Source organism: Zalophus californianus, chromosome 17 (genome assembly GCF_009762305.2).
Source record: "Zalophus californianus isolate mZalCal1 chromosome 17, mZalCal1.pri.v2, whole genome shotgun sequence".
Classification (NCBI taxonomy): domain Eukaryota; kingdom Metazoa; phylum Chordata; class Mammalia; order Carnivora; family Otariidae; genus Zalophus; species Zalophus californianus.
In genome coordinates this window covers 26560764-26576851 of record NC_045611.1, presented here as the reverse complement: position 1 = coordinate 26576851, position 16088 = coordinate 26560764, and the positions used below count along the sequence as shown (strand labels likewise).

Sequence of the window (16088 nt, the reverse complement as noted above, 5' to 3'; positions counted from 1 at the left end):
GGAACCAGATCTGGGGGCAGTTCCCTAGGGCAAGCACAGGGTCTAAGATGGCCTTTTGTCCTTTTCTTGACTTGGAAATTCTTATTACATAAATATTACTTCTCAAAAATTTTATCGTACAAAAAGTCTATACAATAACCATTCTCTCTAGGCGTGCGTCACTGTACTTGTTCTTCTGTATCCTTCAAGACCTAGGCATATCTGCATATGCTCTTCTCTGCCCCCAGACGGCTTTCCCCCAGAAACATTACATAGAGTTGCATCATGTACATGTTTCACTTTTGTAAAGTTAACTATTTGTGCCAGGGTGGGTCATTCCACTAACCAAGAATATGCCCAAGAAGTGTGAGCAGGGAAAGCAGGGTACGGTTTCAGTTCTCATGTGATTTAAGTGTTTAAAGAAAGCACTTTTCCAAGTCCCTAAATTCAAGGAAAGCACTTCATCTGGAGCTCAAATAGGGACATGGGGATTGTGAGCAGGGAAAGCAGGGTACGGTTTCAGTTCTCATGTGATTTAAGTGTTTAAAGAAAGCACTTTTCCAAGTCCCTAAATTCAAGGAAAGCACTTCATCTGGAGCTCAAATAGGGACATGGGGATCGGCTGCCACACTGAGGGACACGGGGTATACTGTTACAGAAGAGCATGTGGGGCTCCAATAGGAGGTAATAAGGTATTTAAGAGCATTCTGGGGGCACCTGGGTGGCTCAGTCGGCTGAGCATCTGACTCCTGATTTTGGCTGAGGTCATGATCTCAGGGTCATGAGATCGAGCCCCACGTCGGGCCCCACACTCAGCTCAGTCTGCTTCAGATTCTCTCACCCTCTCCCTTCTGCCCCTCCCCCCACTCTTTCTCTAAATAAGTAAATAAATAAATAATTTAAAAAAAGTGGACTAGATGCCACTTTGTCTTAAGCTTAACATGGGCCCCAACCCCTAATAAGATGATTCTACTGGTCATGACGCTGTTCAATTTTTTTCCATTTAGTTGATCTTGGGAGTTGTTCTAAATCAGTATCTATAGATCTGTCTTGCTCTTTAAGTGCTTACTTCAAGCTATTCCATAGCATAAGTGTATGGGATGTTCTTTGGAAAGAGCTCCATGTTTACATCACAAAGGAAAGAAAATAAACTAAGAACAAATTTACAAACCAAGAATATAGTTATTTTATTCATTTCCAGATTATGAGTATTACACAGCATATACATACATTTAGATAATATATAAAACAATGAACAAACCGTAGAAGAAATATTGGTCTGAAGTTGCCATATGGGACATCTTTAAATCTGTAAGTTGGTGGTTAAGTGTATCTCCCCACACACTGAGGCAGGCAGCACGATAAATTCCAGCATGTTCCAAAGGACAGCTTACCCCCCCCACCGCAGTTACAATGCAATTATGGCAACATGGCATGGTCACTGGTGTCCACAACAGGGGACACCAAGTAATAGATAAAAGAACCACAGCACATTAAACGAATAGAAATATTTGTTTTTTGCCTTGTCCTCCAGATAGTTTCCTTTTTCAACTAAGAGTCATGTCCAGGGGCTATCCCTTGAGTTGCATTCCGGTTATTGCTGGAGAAAAAGAAACAAACAGAAGAGGTATCAGTTTAAGTTATCAGAAAATAGATGGTCAGTGCCATTAACCGCCCCCCTCCCACCTCTGGTGACACCGGAGGGGATGCTGGGCCGTGTGGAAATGTGTAATGTCAGCAGCAGTCAGGCACGTAAGTGGCCACCATTTTGTCAGAGGAGACCGATAGGCTGCTAGTAATCTGGGGCTGCTAAAGAGGCTGGAAGAGGCTGGAAGACATTCTCCAAGGAAGGCCTGTGAGCAGGAGGCAGGGAGGGGCAGGACCACCTTGTGGAGGTGGAGACAGCAGTAACAGAACATTTCACAGGGCTGATCCTGATTCAGTGCTGATGGTGGAAGAAGACCTTAGGAAGATCTTAGGATGAAAGGGACTCCAGCCCCTAGGTGGACATGGAGACGCTCTGCAGCTGGCCTCAGCAGAGCGCACTTCCCGGCTGCCCCAACTCACCGCCTGGCCTCCCCTGAGGAAGGCCGGCTTACCTTTGCTTTGTTCTGAACCGGGAGATACAGTTTGAACTCTGCTGGCAGTTCATCTTCTGAATAGAGTCTGTCTGAGAAGTAAACCCGTCGGATGCGACAGTTTGCATGGATCTGAGGGTGCAAGACTTCTTTTAAGAAACAAAGCAAGAGTGGCCTTCCCCTTGTCCTGCTTCTCCTGGAGCCCCTCCCATGACACTGTCAAAGCGTCATCTCTTTGGCGTCTCCTGAGCATGGCTTAGGGGTGGGTTCTGGCAATAGGGATATTTTGCTTGCCATGTTCTCCCACTGTATCTGAGCACACACCTGATGTGTCCTGGACCTCTCTGCGCCATCTGGACAGTGACTTGGGCACTCAGCCAGAAAGCCACACTGTCCTGCCACAAGGGCCACAAGCCAGTAACAGGCAGAGAAGACTTCCCTCTCCCGTTTGGGGCTCCATCAGAAAACGAGCCAGCCAGTACCTGCACTCTTAGGGTCTCGATATAATTTGTGCCATATGCCCGCCTCGTGAAGTCTGACAGATTGAACTGAATCTGGTTCCAGCCATCATCCAGCCGCATGGGCATGGTACAGATGAAGGGTTTGACTCGGGTGGTGCTCTGGTAGTTACTTGCCCGAAACCGCCGACGTACATTCTTGTCATCTAGTACCTATGAAACACAGAAAAAGAGCCACATTAACCCTACCTTGGAAGAAGCAAACAACCTTGGTGAGGCAAGGGCCTGAACTCCCACAGCCCGGTTTCCCAAGGCTGAGGCCCAAGGGAGAATAAACAGACCAGATACAGGTCACACTGGATGCAGATGGCCCGGAAGTAGCAAGTTTATCTTGTCCGTTGCTGAGACAACACCAGCTTCTTAGGACACATGACACAGCCGAGGGCCCACAGACCATAGAAAGACTTCATAAACGTTCTCCCATTTGAAAAATCACAAATATTAGGACAGAGATCAACAATAACCTGTATGGAACAGACACTACTCTAACCTTTAAGCTCTGAAATCCGATAGCTATCATTCAGATTTCCTAGGTGCTTGCTGCTGCTTTAAAGACGGCATGAGGGGCGCCTGCGTGGCTCAGATGGTTAAGCGTCTGCCTTCAGCTCAGGTCATGATCCCAGGGTCCTGGGATCAAGCCCCGCATCGGGCTCCCTGCTAGGCAGGGAGCCTCCTTCTCCCTCTACTATTCTCTCTCTCTCTCAGACTCTCATGAATAAATAAATAAAACATTAAAAAAATAATAAAGACTTGGCATGAAAGTCTGATTACTAATACCAAATTTATGTCATCATAATAATGGCCGTATCAAGTGTCTAGCAGAGGGAGAAGACACACAAAAGAATAAGGACACTTTCTTAGAGCTACTTTCCTCCTGCAAGTTGACAGGCTATCCCTCTGGGAGAGCTAAGAGTATACACAGTCGTGTGCATCTACTAACCTGTACTTCAAAGGTAAAATATTTCTTCAGATTTTTGATAATCATGACGAGGAAGGGAAGTTTAATCCCCAACGTCTTCTTTGGGTCTGCAGGACACGTGATATATGTGGTGCTGCAGAGAGAGGAGACACTAGTAAACACACCAGTTGCCTTTTCTTCTGTGGTATACACCGTGAAAACACTCGGTCCAAGAGGTAAATTGGAGAGTAGATCTAAAAGATCCAGACACATCATCCAATAATCCCTCAATTCGGATGCTTTAAAAAACAAACAAACAAACAAACGATGGTGGACTCTGAAACACAAGCTTCACAGAGAACTATATATCAACAAGAAAATAGCTGACAAACAAAGCCAGGCTGGTGAGCTGAGCAATTTCCTCCAGTGAGAGAAGACTCCCCTCTGGTCTAAGAGAGCCAGCAAGTGATAGAAAACCCCAACTAAGACCACTGTGGCCCAGAAAACCACACTGTGGCCCAGGCCACCCACTGGATGATTAGTGCCGCCCCTCCACGCATGGCCACCAACCTTGGTTACGTATAATAACATAACTAACACAGAGCACTTACTATGGGCTGAGCAGGAGCTAAGTGTGTTTATACACAATTCACTTACTTAATCTTCACAATAACCCCGTAAGGAAGGTGTCCTGTTATCCCTATTTTACAGAGGAGGAAACTAAGGCCTGGGGGATTAAGCAACTTGCCCAAGGCAAGGTGTGAGCAGCAGAGCTGGATCCCCAGTGGGTGGTCGGCCCTGCAGTCCCTGCTATTAGCCTCCATGACGTACTGCCTCACTGGCACGGGGGTCTCCAGGAGAACAGACAGGCTGCCTACCTGACATTTGTTCCTTCAATCTCTAGCACCAGGGACTGGATGTCGTTATCAGTGATTCTTTTGATGTGGCCATTCCGCACCTACAATGAAGAAAATGAAACTGATCAGTACTGAAATATTTGGCAATAACTTTGTCAAGATTGTGAAGGCCGAATAGACCATTTAAAGAAGACCACAGCAGCCACTGGGGCATAACACAGATCTCTGTGACATGGGAGACTGAGCTTGTATGGAAGTAAGCCACGATGTTACCTCTCTATGGGGTCCCATCAACCAGTACAGGAATTGCAGGTGACCTGGCAATCTGTATGTCAGGATAACGTTGTAGGCACTGTGCGCCAGGGACATTCTTATATGTTCCCTGACTAATCCTAGCAACAACAAAAATCTTCAAGGTAGGTGGTATTTTACAGATGTAGCTGGTATTTTTCTCCTCGCTGCTGCCCCAGGGTAATGCAAATGAGGATCCTGAGAGTCAGGTTAAGGACCAGGCTTTCCACGGCCCCGCGCTGCCTCATGCACTCCGGCCAGAAAGGCTGAATGCTGGATGCCACCGAGGAGGAGGTGGGCAACCAAAACATGAAAGCATAACACCCCCAGTATGAAGCATCATTTCTATCTTCCACAATGCTTCATACTGTGCTCCTACTTCCTGCTTCCCTACCTTCTGTTACCTAAATTTTAGTTTTTTGAAGTTTTCTTTTTTTTTTTTTTTTAATTAAATTCTCGTTAGTTAACACAGTGTAATACTAGTTTCAGGAGAATTCAGTGAATCACTGAATTGGTGGGATACAACACCCAGCGCTCATCACAAGTGCCCTCCTTAATGCCCATCCCCCATCTAGCTCCTCCTCCACCCACCTCCCCTCTAGGAACCCTCAGTTTGTTCTCCATTGTTAAGAGTCTCTTAAATTTCAACTTTCTTGGGCGCCTGGGTGGCTCAGTTGGTTAAGCGACTGCCTTCGGCTCAGGTCATGATCCTGGAGTCCCGGGATCGAGTCCCGCATCGGGCTCCCTGCTTGGCAGGGAGTCTGCTTCTCCCTCTGACCCTCTTCCCTCTTGTGCTATCTCTCATTCCCTCTCTCAAATAAATAAAATCTTAAAAAAATTTTTTTCAACTTTCTAAAGTAAGAATTCAAGTCTCATCTTTGCCGTACACAGAAGCCCTTTTTTAGCATTTCATCCCATACCGACCTCTCCTCTTTCTGATTTGTTTGTCTGGCTCACGTAGCCTAGAGGACATAATTTAGCACTTCATCCCACACTGTTTTGTACTGTCTGCTGCCTATGTAGGAGGTACAATATGGGGAGGGATCAATACTCAATACGGATTTCGCTTCTCAAAATAATTCAGGAAAGCACAATTACCTTCAAGCTCTAAACTCTGAAGCACCTAATATGGATAGAGCAGAGACAGGCACAGGCATTTTTGACACGGGGCTGGCCTATTAGGGCTGAATGTATTCACACATGAAAAAGATCAAGCAGCTTGAGAACAGTATGCACCAAAAGCATGTAGTCTTTTTCCAGGTATAGTGAAAATGGCTGTATCGGCCTGTCATAGTCAATGACTCAAACCTTTGGCCTTCCACTGGGCTTGCATATAGAGAGCACAGTGCCAAGTCTGACAGATAGCTGTATTTTTCAAAACGGATTAATAATAATATGGCATTTTGTGTTTAGACCTCAGTCTCTGTGACCTCTGTTACTATGAATTTGATCCACTTGTGGTGTGCTTGGTGTTCCCATGTGATAGGTAATATCACTGCCCATCTTTTTCTGCAAGATGCAACTGAGTCCTGTCTCCTCAAAAAAGTACTTTAAGCTCAAAGGTAGGGATCAAGTATTAAGCATCGTTTGTGTCTTCTACAATGCTTAGCACTATGCTAGGCATAAACTAAGCATTCAAATATTTGCTGACTTCTGGAATTTGTCACCCTGAGAGTTGGCAAGGATGAATAGATTCAAGGAGGATTTTTTAAAAATTCCTGGATAACATATCCACTATGGACTATTATAGGAAGCCAGAGAGCCTGGGGTATATCACAAAGCCAAGGAGGCTGCCAGTGTGAAGAATGCTTTCCCACAAATCAGCCTTTGGTACCCATTATCAGAGACAGAATGCATGGTGGATGGGCCCCAGATCACTGCCAATGCAGCATTTCTTAGGTTCTTAAGACACAAATGTCACATTGAAGTGCTTCTCAAACAAAGCTGGTGACACCCAATGCCCTCCTGCTTCGAATTCTGGGCCGCTTTCCCAGGGAGATTAAGAGCACAAAGCCTTGGGTCTGTGTAGCACATGCCAACACTGCCCACCTCATCCCCCACATAAACACTCTGGACCAAAGTGGCAATATTCCTCCTCTGTTTGCTAGCCCACAGCTGCTGGGAAAAATCAGTCAGACTTGTTGGTGAAGGAGGAATCAAACGAGAAATTATTTCCATTTCCAAGTAACATGATGCAGTCACATTGCTAAGAGCCGCCAGTATTCCAACAAGATGCAAACACTAATTTTATGACATACTGCTAATTATGCTAATATAATTATAGTTATACCTAATATAACTTCATTCTTTCTTTAAAAGGTACATAATGCTGGCACCTGGGTTGCTCAGTCGTTAAGCGTCTGCCTTCGGCTCAGGTCATGATCCCAAGGTCCTGGCATTGAGCCCCGCATGGGGCTCCCTGCTCAGCGGGAAGCCTGCTTCTCCCTCTCCCACTCCCCCTGCTTGTGTTCCCTCTCTTGCTGTCTCTCTCTCTGTCAAATAAATAAATAAAATCTTTAAAAAAAATAAAATAAAAATAAAAGGTACATAATGTAACTATCAAACAGATGGTTAACCTGAAAAGATTTAAGAGCTCAAGGACAACTAAAAGGCAACTTGTTGCAATTTACCCAATACTGCTTGAAAGCATGGCCTCAAATCTTAAGTCTCTCCCAGTACAGTGAGAATTCTCTCTCAGCTCCAGAAAGCCCAGCCAGATTTCATAGGGAGGAAATGTTAGGAAACTTGCTTCTGCCCATCTCAAAGTTTATAGCAGATGACTTCACTCCAGCAAATGCGATTATTCAAGTCTTTACAGAAGAAAACAATGCCTTACACTGCACGCAGAAGCCAACAGACTGGAAGCCAAAACAGACTTGGTATATTCTCCTCTGCTTCTGCCCCAGAGGCAAGCTCATTTTTAGCTAGATTTTCAATAACTTCCTAAAGAGAAATTTCTCTCAGCAACACATCAACCACCACACTCACAGACTTAATTCTTACAAAATTAATTAACGTAGTCCATAAAACTAGAGAACTCAGGAAAAAAGGCAGCTTTTTCAAAGGAATGCCCACCAGTCTCTCTGGAGCTTTAAGTATTCTCATATCATCAGCTGCCAGAGCTTTGAAATCAAATTAAGTTGATTTGTTAGTGAAGTATGATTTTTCTCCTTTATTAAGTTCACAGGGCTACAAACTCATTGGAAAAGCGGGGTGGGGTGGGGGTGCAATCAACCAGAGATATGAGCACTTAAAGGAAACCTCCCAAAACCTCTCTAGGCTCTAAAACTAGGATCAAAGGGAAAAGGGGGGTGGACAATTTGGGGCAAGGCCTCCCAACTTCCCTGGCAATCTGGCTGTCACCGCCTTAAATTGTAAAGGTCTTCCAGGAAGCCAGCCCCTCCTCAGTCCAGCTTCTGACAAACACATATAACAAGATACATGGCCTCAGAAAGCAACGACTTCCTTTCCTTAGCTCCTTCTAGTTCAGAGGTCGCTAAGCAGGCCTGGCTTTGAAATGCAGATAAAATGAACTGGTCAGCATTTATTGCTTACGGTAGAAGTGGGTTTTATTTTACTTCCCTCTCTAAATGAGAAAGTGCCAACTGTTTTTGACTTTTCAATTATTTTTTATTTCATGACACATTCCCACTATCAAGGTGTGAGTTACAAGTGCTTAATTCCTACAAAAAATAAACAAAGCCAATCTTTTTTTTTTTTCATGAACTCACTATCCCCACCTACCCACCCCACCCCCCAATTGCCGTCCCCAAGCTATGAGCTGCAGAACCCCAGGCTGCTAGCTATTACAAGTGAGAACGGTTCTCAGCCTCTGCAGACACCAGGAAGGGAACCTTCAAGCCCTTCTTGCAATCACTCTCCCAGGCTTTCCATGGTTGCTGGGGCAACTAATAAAGAACACTGATTTTTTTTTTTTTTTCAATGTAAGCTCCAGGGAGGAGGGTCAAACTGAGGGGAAAAAAGTACTCCTGGGATAGGGAAGCTGGCCAATGCTCCATATTTCTTCAAGTGTTTTAAAAATAACACATGAGTTGTATGCATTCCCTACCCCCACCTTTCATTTCTCTGGCTCCACCCACTTACCCTGGCAGACAGCTGAGCCCTCAGCCATCTGGCATCCTAGTCTTAATGACACATGTTCCAATTTACATTAAGCCATTAGAGCTGTCCATTTCAGCAGGAAAGATTCTGCCCGCAGCTAGGGGCTGGGATCTAAGTCTGAAAACAGGCAGAGGGAGACCTCTGTGGGGAGAGCTGGGCATAGCTCGGTCTCAAGGCTTGGGCTTTGCACGCTCCGAGTCAACTGAGTCCATTGCTAACCAGTCTTCCTAGCAGCAAAGCCTTGCAAGGGCAAGTATAACTAAAACCCATGCCTTCGCCCAATTATAGTAAAAGCTGTTACTCAGAATAATAAACATCATCAGACTGATCCAGGGAAAGTCTGGAAAAAAAAAAAAAAACAACCAAAAGTTGTACTACCTTCCCATCCAAATGCCCTCGACTCTGCTCCTGGAAACCACAGCAGTTTAACAACATACCAATAAGGTTTGCTAATTAAAAACTAGGGTGTGGAAACTACTTTTCTGGAGACAATTCATTTTTAAAATTGGGAACAGGGAAAATAAATAAAATTAGAAATGGGGAATGGGAATCTAATACTATCCAGCAACAACCACAAAAGTCTGGTTCTAATATTTAGCTTTGGAACAGGTGAAGATCAGCAGCAGCTGAAAGACAAGGTGAGAGGTGAGAAAGGCAGAGAAGCTGGTAGGAATTAACATTCTCATCTAGTAGACTTTTAGTATATTAGACTTATATTTATATGTTGAAATACGAAAACTGTATGCTTTATACAGGCATAGATGGGAAGAGAACCATCTGGTATTTTCTTTACAAACCAGAAGTAATGTCTACATTAAATATAAAAGTCCTTTAGTAAAAGTATTATCTGCTGGTCCCAGAAGTTAAGGGAACATCAAGAAACCCCTAATTTCTCCTAAGCTGTTGGTTTGAAAAATTAGCCGCCTTGGGGCTCCTGGGTGGCACAGTTGGTTAAGGTCTGACACTTGGTTTCGGCTCAGGTCATGATCTTAGGGTCGTGGAATGAAGTCCCACTTTGGCCTCTGGCTCAGTGGGGAGTCTGCTTGAGACTTTCTCTGCCTCTCTCTCTGTCCCTCCCACCACCACCCACCCTCCCTCTCTTGTGCTCTCAAATAAATAAATTTTTTTTAAAAATTGCAGAGGTCTTGGGGTGCCTGGGTGGCTCAGTCATTAGGCATCTGCCTTTGGCTCAGGTCATGATCCCAGGGTCCTGGGATTGAGGCCTGCCTCAGGCTCCCTGCTCAGCAGGAGGCCTGCTTCTCCCTCTCCCACTCCCCCTGTTTGTGTTCCTGTTCTTGCTCTCTGTCAAATAAATAAATAAATAAAGTCTTTAAAAAAAATTGCAGAGGTCTTTATCAGGAAGTTTACAGTATAGCCAAGCATAGAGATTTTCAGAAGCTAATTTCAAGTATGAGGAGTATGATGAAAAGGAAGTAGAGATTCTATAAGGGGATATACATGAACTTAACCTGGAGGGGCAAGTGGATATAAACTAACTTAAACTGAGGAAGTGCCTTTGCGCTGTGACCTAGAGACTAACGAAGAGGTGGCAGGGTGAGTCGCAGCAGAGGGACCGACAGGTATAGAAGCCTGAAGGTTCCAGAACATGACCTCTTTCACTTGAGCGGGAGGTCACTGCTGAGGGGGGAGCCTGGGGGAGGTGAGCCTGGAGAACCAGTGAAGCAGGCACCAGACCATGTGCTGTGTGGCCTGAGAGCCACGTTAAGGCTTTTGGACTGGGAAAGCCTGGTAAATGACAAAATTATTCTAATATCTGAAGTCTGACTTTATTGCACTTCCTATTCCTAGGCATCAGTTATAGACTTATTTACTCTTGAGCAAATTCCTCAGTTTCCTACCCTATTTAATACTGTATGCCATAACTGTTTCCAAGCATTTTATATACATCTTCATTTAATCTCCATAACCATGGGAGGAGGTGGCATCATTACAAAATGAGAAAACTGAGTAGGTAAGTACTTGCCCAAGGTTACACGGCAGAGGACAGAGGGCAGAGCCAGGACACAAATCCACACTGTCCCAACTCTAGCCCTGGGGTTTTAAGGTAAAATACTTTTCTTCCTCTTAAGGAACTTGCAGTCTAGTGGGAAATACACAATAAACTGGCAACTGCCATACAGTGTGATGTAGAGGGCCACAGGCGCACACAGGAGACGTAACTTAAGCTCCCAGTGAAATAATGTTTGAGATTTGAAGGATGGGATGGGGGCAGTGTATGAACTTCAAAGAGTGATGGATAAACGCAGGTATTACAAATGTTAGTAACCACACCCGTGCAAATGGAGTTTGTCAATTCACTGGTATCAAGAATATGGCATTCACTCCTCACGTTCATAAGGAGACAGAACCTAAACAGAAGCCAAACCTAATTTTTCCAAGATTATTTTTCACAGAAAACAAACTATAGAAATTCTGTCTTCATAACCTCGAGAAGGAGAATAGTAAAGTTTGTGAAATCAAAACAGCAAAAATAGCCATATATACCTACTGGCAAAGGTCAGGGTCATTTGTCCATCCCTCCCTCCATCAAACTTTGCCTTTACTACAACTTTTCCTGACTCCCTGAGAGCAGGGAACTTGTCTTCTTCTCTTTGTATCTCCCCAAATCTACACAGTGCCTGTGACTTAACCGTTGCTCAATAAATCTTTGATAAGTATATCAATTCCCAGTGTTTCCCCAACTGGGTTGGATTCCCAACACTTCCTGAGGACTTTGTAATATAGTCAAGAAAAGGCACACATACAACAAAGCCTATGAATCTGACTCCAACTTGCCATTTTCCTCCCTTCCCTTTTCTTGCCCCAGGGGAAAACATTCACCCCTAAACACTTTTCAGTCTAAATACGAAAAGAAGAAAATATAATTAACTTTTACTATTACAAGAACTTTGTTTAAAATGAGTGTTATTCTAAATGTTTTCTTTGCCAAAATGTCTGTTTCACTTACTCCCTGTAACCCTGCCAGTTGTTCTAATGTTTTCACATGCGTTTATGTCATTAGGGTACCATCCGACCTCTAGTGGCGTTGTTATGGGACACAGTGCACCATGGTTACTTTGCTTTTATATTCCGTGTGTAAACATGTTGACTAGTCAAAGAGCTGCATTTGAAAAATAAAAAACACTACAAAAGATCAAGCCCTGGAAGGGTTAAAATGGACAGACAACTCTGTTAAGTTTCACCTACTAGAAATGCTGAGGCCTCTCTACTGCTGGAAGTTCTCCCACCTGCTCTGTAAACCTCTCCTAGATCAAGTCCCATTCTCTAGTTCCATTGCCTCATACTGACACTTTTGTTACAATTTCATATTCAATGGCACACAAGGTCACTCTCTTCATGCCTCCGGACAGCCCATAACTAAGTCAAGCCACAGCTGGGAAGCCATCATCCTTACAAAGTTCTCAGGTACATTCACTCCAGGTTCTCTTTGCAGAGATGTGTTTTCAGTTTACAGTGTTTATTCCAATGTGAACAAAACCAAGGAACTGAAAACCTCAGTAACGTAGGGAAAAAAATTAAGGAACTGCTTTCCTGTGTAATACTCTTGGTATTACCCTGAACTTGTGGATAGAAGCACTGTGAAAGTGGAAAGAAAATTGGTCAGATTTTTCACATAAGCATGAGGCCCAAACAACTCCCTATATTCAGATCTTTCAACTATCTTATAAAAATGACATTAAGAACACACCACCCTCAAAGCTGCTTTGGAAATGCAGAATTCCGTAGTGATGACAGGCAGAAGGCTATCCGTGTTCTCTCCCAATCCCTGGGTGGCCCAAAACGCTTATCTGTGGATACAGGAATACTTATTCTGAGATGAAATCCAAGATTCTTAGCTTCATTACCAATAAACTGCTTATTTAGATTATTCCACATCCATCTCTATAAAAACACCATTCAACATACCACTTCTTTCAGCTGTCCCCTAAGGAATCACCTGTCTTCCACAATAGAGTGCCCGTCTTAACTTATCCTTAAAAAAAAAGAAGGGACAGCAGACTGGGAATATGCATGAGACAACTAGACCATGCTAGAGACACACATCCCCTATTCAATATCTCCTAAAAGACAGGAGATGAAAGAGAGGGTCATCATCTCCTGGGATCAGTGAAAATGTTATCCAATGGATACCTCGATAAAAATAATGAGGCTGGTACTTGGCTCTGAGCTTATCACTCCAAACAAAACTTTATCACAATTTTGCCATTTTTCTGATGTAGACACCAAGCACGGAAGGCACAGCACAGACCCCAAGAAGCAATGAATGTGGAGCAGGTGCCAAAGGCCACCGAATTCTGCTTTGTCTGAGATCACTGGAAGGAAAGGAGCAAATGAATGAAATCCACACATAACTGCCTTCTGGCTGTGCCCCTATAAGGGAGCCTGGAACAAAGGCTCTGTGTCTTGTGCCCAGCACAGTGCCTGGCACAAAACAGGATATCAGTAAATATTTGTGAAATCAGTGAACAGCAGCTTCTTTCATCTGCGTGTTCCCAAAGCAACCTCAAGTAAGTTTATGCATTTCACAGTAGGAGATGGGCACTATCGATCCCACTATATAAATGGGGAAACCGAAGCTCTGAGGAACTGACTGACCAAGTCAAGACGGCGGCGAGGGACCACTGTCCCAACCACACCATGGCCGCAGAACACTTAAACCCCAGCTACGCCCACCCCACACGCACCCCCCGCTGCTGACACGACGTCCCCACCTCGCGCCTCTGTCACGCCAGCCTGGGGACAGGTCACAGCAGCGCCCGCCTGGCCTCCCCGGAGCTCCAACTCGGACACAACTACCCGCCACCCCGTCCCCAGCTCCCAGACGAGGAGGGGGCGCGGCCCCAGCACCCCGCCCAGCCACCGCCCCCCAGCTCCTAACCTTTTTGTCCCAGATCTGCAGGGGTTTGCTGCCAATGCTGTAGAGGATGGAGAGGAAGCCGCTCTGGAATGTGTTTTTGAACATCTCGCCCGCGGCCTGGCCAGCCGCGCCGGAGCCGACCTAGATACGGGCACCAAGTGGAGAAGGGAAAGCAGGGGCCGGCCCTGGTCCGAAGATGAGAAGCTGCGCTCCTGACCGCCTGATCTGTATTCACTCGCGGCTAAACTTGGACGTTAGACGCTAAGTCCTCGAGTTTCAGCTCCCACAAGAAACACGCAACCTCAATTCGGAAACCACAGCAACTGCCGCCCGCGCCGCTCTCCCCGCCTTAAGTGGAGGCGGTGGGTCGTCCGCCGCGTAACATGGATCCCTCCGCCTGCTTGACCCGCCCCTTGAGCGCGCGGAGCCCAATCCTGCCACAAGGATCACAGACTTCCGGTCCCTTCCGCTCTTAAGCCCCGCCCCAGTTCCGCCTCCTTGTGGAAAGAACTGTGCAGTCGAGGGACTATTTTTTCCGTCGTAGTCCCCCAGGGTTGCTTTTAGAAGGCGGAAGGAGACAGAGGATTATAGAATGTGTGAGACATGCACACGGTGTCAAGGCAACGTGGCGGGGGTGGGGTCAGGAGCGTGAAGACCTGGCCCCGCCCCTTAAGGGACTGGGAGGAGTTACAAGGGCAAAAGAAAAGTGGAGAAAGGCGCGTAAGGTGGCTTGGCTAAGCAACTGCTTACCTGGTGTCCTGAGAACGTCAAATATACGTTGGCCAAGAGCAGGATAAGGTTAAAGCAGCCGACCATTATTGTGCACTCACTATGCTAAGCGCCTTATATGCATCATTGTTTTAATTATCAACAGAGTCACTGTGAATATATCGCGTTATCTTGTGGGATGCAAACCAGTGCGGTCAGGAAAATGTATTACCTGGAATGCACTAGCAAACAAGGCTGAACATTAAGATAAAAGCAGAAATTAATAAAATTAAACAAAGTTGAGTTGGTTGAGTTGAATCAACAGCTGTTTTAAATCAATTAATACTTAGAACATCTTTAAAAAGACATAAAATAAGCTCTGCTATTTCGAGTGTGGAAGAAATCCCAAATGTTGGAGACGAACTACTCCTGAGCATCTACCTCAATATTATACTGTGTGCCCAGGCCTGTGCTGGGTATTGTGGCTGACAGAAAAGGAGTTTGCTGTTAACATCATCATCAAAACAGCTACAAATGGCTAAGATCATTTGAGCATTTATTAGGTATCAGGAACTATACTAAGAGCTTTAGCCTTTACTAAATCATTTAATTCTCACAGCAACCCTGTGAACAATCTAACCAGAATTTCCAGACATGGTGGTGGTGGTTGCGGGGGGAATATATGGATCTTATGAGAGCAGAAAATCAAATTTTTTTATATGAAACTCTTGTTTTTGGATGACTTCTGGGGACTCTATATACTTTAGCCCAGTGAACAATTTAGCCCTTGATTGTTATTAAAATTTTCAGGGATCCTGCTTTGCCTCTTTCAGCTTCTGATGGCCCTAGGTGTTCCTTGGCTTGTGGCAAGCGTCACTCCCTAATCTCTCTGCCATTTTGACATAGCTTTTCTCTGTGTCCTCTCCTCTTATAAGCACACCAGTCATTGGATTTAGTGCCCACATTGAATCCAGTAGGACATCATCTTGAGACCTTCAACTTATTGCATCCACAAAGACCCTCTTTCCAAATAAATGCCCATTTCTGATGTTCTCGGTGGACATGAATTTTGAGGAGAAACTATTCAACTCACTATACTAACTCATCAGAGTGGACTTCTTTGACAACCAACCTGAAATGGCATCCCCCCAACTCCAACTATTTGTCCCCCTACCCCACTTTATTATTTTGTTTATAGAGCTTACCATCACTTCATTGTCTATATAGTTACTTATTGCTATCTCCCTTCCCCTGATTTTGTTCTTCTGGAAGAAAGAATTTGATCTGTCTTGCTTATAGATGTATTCCCAGTACCCAATCCAAGTGCTTGCATAAAGTGGGAATGCAGTAAGTACGTGCTGAATCAGTGAATCAGACCAGTGATCCTGGTCACTGCAGGCCCAGCATGGGTTCTGTCTCTTCTGGTCTCGGTAGCTCCACACCCATCCAGCCAATAGAAGTCTGCTTCTGCTCGGAATTGGGGCTCACCTATCCCATTTGCCTACTCACATTTCTCTCATTAACCATGCATTCTCCTCAGCTAAATTGGAACACCTTGAGCGAGTGTGGGCCCAAGGGCCTTGAACAGATAGCCGATCAATGAGCAAGCTGATGGAGAAAATGAGTGTTTGCTTCTCCTAACTACCCATTCTCAGTATGTCTGCCTGAACTGTGGTCAGTTCTTTCTTATGTTAGATTTCAAAGTCAATTGTGATTATGGCCTTGGCTACAGTAAAGGTGATTTGATCCAAGGTTTGG

The 16088-nt window shown here is 44.9% G+C and overlaps 1 protein-coding gene across 1 annotated transcript; it reads right to left on the bottom strand.

Annotated features, from left to right (window-relative positions):
• Positions 1–1494: 1494 nt before the first annotated feature.
• Positions 1495–14001, bottom strand: CFAP20 (cilia and flagella associated protein 20). Its single transcript, XM_027620325.2, has 6 exons — positions 13644–14001; positions 4352–4431; positions 3516–3627; positions 2540–2728; positions 2079–2189; positions 1495–1579 (listed from the first exon to the last, which is right to left on the bottom strand). The coding sequence occupies exons 1-6, from the start codon at positions 13725–13727 to the stop codon at positions 1574–1576; spliced, it is 582 nt and encodes a 193-aa protein (XP_027476126.1). The 5' UTR covers positions 13728–14001; the 3' UTR covers positions 1495–1573.
• Positions 14002–16088: the final 2087 nt, after the last annotated feature.

Excerpts from the sequence above, each read along its gene's own strand:
- CFAP20 (XM_027620325.2), bottom strand. The coding sequence starts at position 13,727 with ATGTTCAAAAACACATTCCAGAGCGGCTTCCTCTCCATCCTCTACAGC. Across the intron at positions 4,432-13,643 it reads TGCAGATCTGGGACAAAAAG|GTGCGGAATGGCCACATCAA; the intron begins GTTAGGAGCTGG and ends TCTTCATTGTAG. Across the intron at positions 3,628-4,351 it reads ATTGAAGGAACAAATGTCAG|CACCACATATATCACGTGTC; the intron begins GTAGGCAGCCTG and ends CTCTCTCTGCAG.